Here is a 6,667-nt window from a genome sequence, read left to right on the forward strand (position 1 = left end):
AGAAATAGAGAATGTCCAATAAAAAAAATTTACAATTTAAAAAAAAATATAAAATATTAAAGGTAAAGGTTAAAAAGACGATTTTATTTATAATAAAATAAGAAATCTATTTAATATATTTGGAATTATGATCCAACATATCATTTAGTGTAAATTACCAACAATCATTACATAAATGTTGACAATACTCATATAGTGTATGGATTTTAATATTTTGTAATACAAATATTAAATACTTATTACATTAAACCATATAATAACCACTTACTTTTATATTCACATTTTTAATACAAGTGGTGCATACACAAAACTAGTATGTGGTTGTTAATAATGATGTTGGGGGAGGTATTAATATATATGGTAGTGACCAAATACAAATGATTACAAGATATAATGATTAATCGAATATTGTTTATGGTGGCTAGGGAAGGTTCATCCTATGCCTTTAGACTTAAAAAAAAAATTAACTAATTTATTTGTAAATAATTAAGCTTGAATAATTTATTAGTAACAGTTAATTAACTTATATATTGAAATACAAGAAAAATATAGATATACAACAACATGCATATATTTGATAATTATGATGATAACAACGACTGATCCATTTGTTTTGTAGTAATTAATATGGTGATGTTTTAGGAAACCCACTTTTATAATTATGTAAAAAGAACAAGCAAGCGTGTGATTTTGATTATGATGTATTTACTAAAAGATAGAATATTATTTTAATATGAAATCACAAAATAAAGTAATATAAATTATTTACTATCTCTGCTTCTTTCATACGAGCTAAAATGACTTGACTATAGTAAAATTCATCTTTTATTCACGCGTGTACGTTGACAAAAGTAATATAATACTTTGATGTACGTGTGTAGTCTCATTACTATTAATTAAGTATTTCACAATATAATCTTAATAATTACAAATTACACGCTAATAGTTTGAGTTAGAAGCTCTAATTTTTATTTATATAAATATAAATGTATTTCACAAAACTAATTTTAACATTTGAATGGTGAAAATCTATATAAAAGGACATCTGAGTAGTTGTTTAAAAAGCTATTTAAATGGATTTTATCATATAATTTTTTCGTTCTAAAATAAAAGCATTAAGTTGTAGTATCAAATGAAATATTTTGTTATTTAGATTTTCTTTTATGGAAAATCTAAAATGCTAAATTACTCATATTATTACATATTGTTTTACAAATAAACAAGTTAGTAATTGTTCGTTAACGAAGCTGCTAACGGAATCATCTCTAATAAATAAATGTTTTTTTTGTCATTTGTCACACTCTCATTCAATTTGCAAATGTCATTTTGTGGTTATTTTGAATTATCTTTTTTCCACATGTCATTTTATTAGTTTTTTTATTTTATTAAATTATATATAATATTTTAATGTAACAATTGTAATAAATATAGTAATAATAGATATCAATTTTAATAATGAACTTACCTTTTAATTTCAAATTCCCAAAATTAAAGTTTATTAGTTTTTTATTTATCTAAATTATTTGTTTAAATTTAAAAGATAAAAAATATTTTCATTAATTTAATTTACTTATAAATTCAAAGTTCTTAAATATTTTGACATTTATATTTAGTTTTTTTTTTTTTTTTTTTTTTTTTTTTTTTTTTTTTTAAATTAACCAATATAATATAATGATCTTACACCTAATACATAATTATTTTGAGATAACTTCTTAGAAAAAATCATAAAATATCATAACACATTAACACCTTTCTTTATTCATTTTATGGGTAGCTCTAAAATCTTTTTGTCTTGATTTTAATAATTTATAAAAAAATCAAATTAACTTTATCAAATAAAACACTAGACCATAGGAAGGATTTGTTGGGAAGGGAGTAGTATATTCATGTAAAATTTGTGGTCGAAGAATATAAATTACAAAAAGTTTACAACTTTTTACAATACTTACACTTTGCCCCCCTATAAAACACACTCCTTTTCACTTTCTTTATTTTTTACTCAACTTATTACATAAAATCCGAGTTTCACGGCACACAGCTCACAGACCTTTTGTTTGCTTTCTGCTTAATGGAGGGACCTTAAAATCCTCCTCACTTTCTCTCTCTCTCTCTCTCTCTCTCTCTTTCTCAAACGTACTTTCTCTCTCCTCATCTAGTTTCTTCTACGTTTAATTCCTTCCGGAATTCTTGTTGTTAATCGGATCTTCTTCTCTCCTGTGTTGTTTGACTCGTAATTTCACTTCGATTTCTCAGGTACGTGGTTCAGATTTTGTTATACTTTTCATTTTTGTTTTCTTCAGTTTAGTGGTTTAACAAATCGGGGGTTTTCATTTTTCAAGGCTGAGATCTGGATTTTGCTTTGTTCTGAGTTAAATCCGTGTGGTTCCTTTCAAAATTGTTTAGAAAATTTTTTACAGAGTAGGAATGTGTGTTTATGTTGCTCTAGATTCGATTTTGTTCATTTTTTTTTGTTATCTAGAGTTTCGCATGAGGTAAAAAGCTATGAGTGGCAGATTAGATGGAGCATTACTTCTTTTGTTAAATTTTGCTTCTGTTTGTTGTAGATTTAATGGAGAAGATATAGTGTTGAGTATCTTCTGTTTCTGTTCATATAACAAATTGAAGGAAAAATTTCTTTTGGTTTCCTTTTTGGAAGATTGTTCTCAAAACCTTTTTCTTTTTCGTTCATGTAATCGAACACAATTTTACGAATTAGGGCTTCAGTATGTGCTTTACAAGGCGCATGCTGATCTCGTGGAGTGGTCTTCAGCTGTTGATTTAGTCAACTGACACCTTTATTTTTGGGGATATGTAAATGCATCTTCTCTCTAGTCTCTTCCTATGTTCCTTAACATTTTTTTCTCGAACATTTGCTTTATCCAAAGGTCCAATACAAAAATCACAAGAATCTCTTTTAATTCCTTTCCTTTATGAGCTTGTTAGCTTCATTTTGACCAAGCTTTTGATGCGTGTTTGATCACTGGCTCTCAAAAGCGAAAGCCACCAACCTTCTCTCTCACACACACACGAAAAGCATTTCATCGTTACATACTTACATTTACATTCGCTGTATGATTATGAAAGGTAACCTGTTAATCTATTATATTAACGTCTCATTACATCATTACTGAAGCAGATTAACAAGAACTCTTCGATCTGATGACTCCACCACTCTTAGGCGTTGAAGATGGACAGGGAAACGTCTCGGCTTCCACCATGGAATCGATTTTCCAAAAAACCTCTGGATTAACTGAACGAAACTACCTTGGATTATCCGATTGTTCATCAGTCGATAGCTCTGCTGTTTCTAACATCTCAGAAGTGAACAGAAACAATCTAAACCTTAAAGCTACTGAACTACGACTTGGTCTTCCAGGATCTCAATCCCCTGAACGTGATCCACAAACAAACTCCGAGAATCTCGATGAAAAACCCTTGTTCCCATTACTTCCTTCAAAAGATGGAATCTGTTCTTCCGCTTCACAAAAGATCATCGTTTCTGGAAATAAAAGAGGATTCTCCGACACCATTGAAGGGAACTGGATGTTTGCTTCATCTGCAACTGATTCTGATGCTTCAAAGACTCAAGGAAAGGGGAATTCTAACACTCAATCTCCCATGATTAAAGATACAACAACATCATCAAAGGCTCCATTACCAATTACTCTTAACAAAGTCAACAGTTCTAGTTCTAATCCTCCTGCTGCTAAGTAAGTCCAATACAGATTACATCAGTGAAATGACTAAAATGCCCTTACTGACAACTTTTTTTTACAGGGCACAAGTGGTGGGGTGGCCTCCAGTTAGATCATTTCGGAAGAACATTTTGGCTACAAATTCAAAGAACAATGATGAAGTAGATGGAAAGCCTGGACCTGGTGCTTTATTTGTGAAAGTTAGTATGGATGGAGCTCCATATCTGAGGAAGGTTGATTTAAGGAGTTACACTACTTATCAAGAACTCTCATCTGCACTTGAAAAAATGTTTAGTTGTTTCACTATTGGTGAGTTTTTGTTTTATATTTTTACTGAATGGAATAATTATAATTATGGAATTTGGTCAAACTTTAGGTCAATGTGGATCACAAGGAGCTCCAGGAAGGGAAAGTTTAAGTGAGAGTAAATTGAGGGATCTTTTACATGGTTCAGAGTATGTGCTTACATATGAAGATAAAGATGGTGATTGGATGCTTGTGGGAGATGTTCCTTGGGAGTAAGTTTTAAAAAAAAAATCCTATTTTTTTCAGATACATTAATCTTGATTCTTGATTTTGTGGTGTTTTTAAAGACACCCATATTAAGTAATTTGCAAGAAAAAAAAAAGATGGGTTTTGCTTATTTCATATTATTAGCTCCAAAAAGACTATGAAATCGGTTGTTTTCACATTCTTATTTGGATTAATAGTTTAATAATTTTTCAAGATTTTGAAAGATTTGACTAAGATTTTAATTTTAATCTAATTTTGCTTTTTTTTTTACAGTATGTTTATTGGTTCTTGCAAGAGGTTGAAGATCATGAAGGGGTCTGATGCTATTGGTTTAGGTATGCATTGAATTCTTATTTTTAGGAATTTTACTTTTATTGATTTAATTTATTATAAGTTTATAAGTTATAACATCCTTATTTATTTTTTTTTCTTTCTCAAAATATAAAATCTAAATAAGATAAAAGTTGAAAGTAGAATGCTATAATTTGTTAAAAAAATTTATAAGTGCAATTGGGTAATTTCTTTTTATCATAATAAGAAAAAAAAAACTTGAAAGTATAATGGTATATAATCAGGTATATTTTTCAAAATACAATGCTTAATAAGAAAAATAAAATTAAAGTACAATGTTATTTCTTACATATCTTGTTTAAATTGTGAAGGTTTTAAGTATAATCTCATAATAAAAAAAATAAAAAATCTAAGACTACAATGTTAAAATAGAAATAAATGAAAGTACGTTGCTATTTCATGCATCTAACAATTTATGTGATGAACAGCTCCGAGGTCAATGGAAAAGTCAAAGAACAGAAATTAAAAAAAAAGCTTTTGGTGAAGGTGAAGAAATGAAGAGCCACTTTATGTTTTGATTGCATAGTTTCTATGAATAGTAAGAGTAAAATGTCTGCAAGTTTTTATTTTTATTATTATTATATTATTATTATTATTATCATTATGTTGCTTTTTATAGGAAAAAAACCTCTTGTTGTTTTCAATTACTCTCTTTGTATTTCCATGTGTGTGATTGGGGGACATTGTTGAACCACAATGTTTCTTGGACTTCTTGTAGTCAACTAATGTGTCAAACGATATGATATTATTGTTTGTATGAATTTTGTGTTTTGGATTGTAGTTGTTGATGTTTGGAAAGTTGAGGGGGGTGATTTGGAAAAGTATGGAAGTTGGGGGAGTGTTTTTGTTAAAGTATGGGGTGATGTTGAAAATTTCTTGGACTTCTTGTAGTCAACTAATATGATATTATTATTATTTGTATGAATTTTGGGTTTTGGATTGTAGCTGTTGATGTTTGGAAAGTTGAGGGGGTGATTTGAAAAAGTATGGAAGTTTGGGGAGTGTTTTTGTTAAAGTATGGGGTGATGTTGAAAATTTATTGGACTTCTTCTAGTCAACTAATGTGTCAAATGATGTGATATTATTTTTGTTTGTATGAATTTTGTGTTTTGTATTGTAGTTGTTAATGTTTAGAAAGTTGATGGGGTGATTTGGGAAAGTATGGAAAGTTGAGGGAGTGTTTTTGTAAAAGTATGGGTTGATGTTGAAAATTCCTGGTGAAAGAAACAGAGTGGTGCAGAGTCGTGCAGGTGTTGTGCAGAAACCCGGCAGTGGCAGGGGGGCTCCATAGGGAAAATAACATAACAGTTAATGCTGTTTCATGTTGTTTTACATCAATTTTTTAAATATATAATATATTATTTCTGGAATATTTTATTTTTTTATATTCGAATCTGTAGTAATGTTCAAAAGTTATTTTAAGTTAACCATTATTATATTAAAAACATTGTAAACGATTAAAATTGATTTTTTAAATAGTTTGGTTACTTTAATAGAATTAACCGTGAGATAACAATACATTATATTAATTTTAGGGACAAGTTTTCATATTTTTTTATACCGTTTCAGAAAAGAATTGGGTTTTTATTCGGTTGAAATTGACTCAATCGTAATTATTCATATCTTGTTCGATTTGATGGGATTGGATTAATCCAGTTTGTTTCGCAAGATCTGATTTTCTCCCAAGTTGGTGAGGTTTTCTATTGGATATGTGGTTTCTTGTGCGCCTCTAGTTACAACTTGTATGTACTTTGGGATTGAAAACTTGATTTGGAATCGAACTTGCTGCTGCGAGCTTGTTTAAAATGTATGTTTGATATATAACTTGGAAATTGGAATTGTACGGCAACCCGACCGGATTATGGTCCGACCCAAGTCTATTACTGTTTCGGTATTTTTTGTTAGGTTAAAACAATACTTTGATAAATGATAAAGGATAAACGATCTCACCAACATAATAAACGCAAAATCAATGAGCAAGATACAATCAATATATATGACTCATATGATCAGGATTATCGGCTACGTCGAGAGAGAGAGAGAGAGAGAGAGAGAGAGAGAGAGAGAGAGAGAGAGAGAGAGAGAGAGAGAGAGAGAGAGAGAGAGAG

General features: G+C 29.4%; 1 protein-coding gene across 1 annotated transcript; it reads left to right on the forward strand.

Annotated features, from left to right (window-relative positions):
* Window positions 1-2,032: 2,032 nt before the first annotated feature.
* On the forward strand, window positions 2,033-5,339 carry LOC145097456 (auxin-responsive protein IAA8-like). The gene is made up of 6 exons (XM_079035023.1): window positions 2,033-2,253; window positions 3,137-3,710; window positions 3,778-4,004; window positions 4,072-4,213; window positions 4,482-4,543; window positions 4,988-5,339. Exons 2-6 carry the CDS (start codon window positions 3,160-3,162, stop codon window positions 5,023-5,025), a joined length of 1,020 nt encoding a protein of 339 aa, XP_078891149.1. The 5' UTR covers window positions 2,033-2,253; window positions 3,137-3,159; the 3' UTR covers window positions 5,026-5,339.
* Window positions 5,340-6,667: the final 1,328 nt, after the last annotated feature.

Source organism: Lactuca serriola, chromosome 4 (assembly GCF_051521515.1).
Source record: "Lactuca serriola cultivar US96UC23 chromosome 4, Lser_US96UC23_V15, whole genome shotgun sequence".
In the NCBI taxonomy this organism is placed as follows: domain Eukaryota; kingdom Viridiplantae; phylum Streptophyta; class Magnoliopsida; order Asterales; family Asteraceae; genus Lactuca; species Lactuca serriola.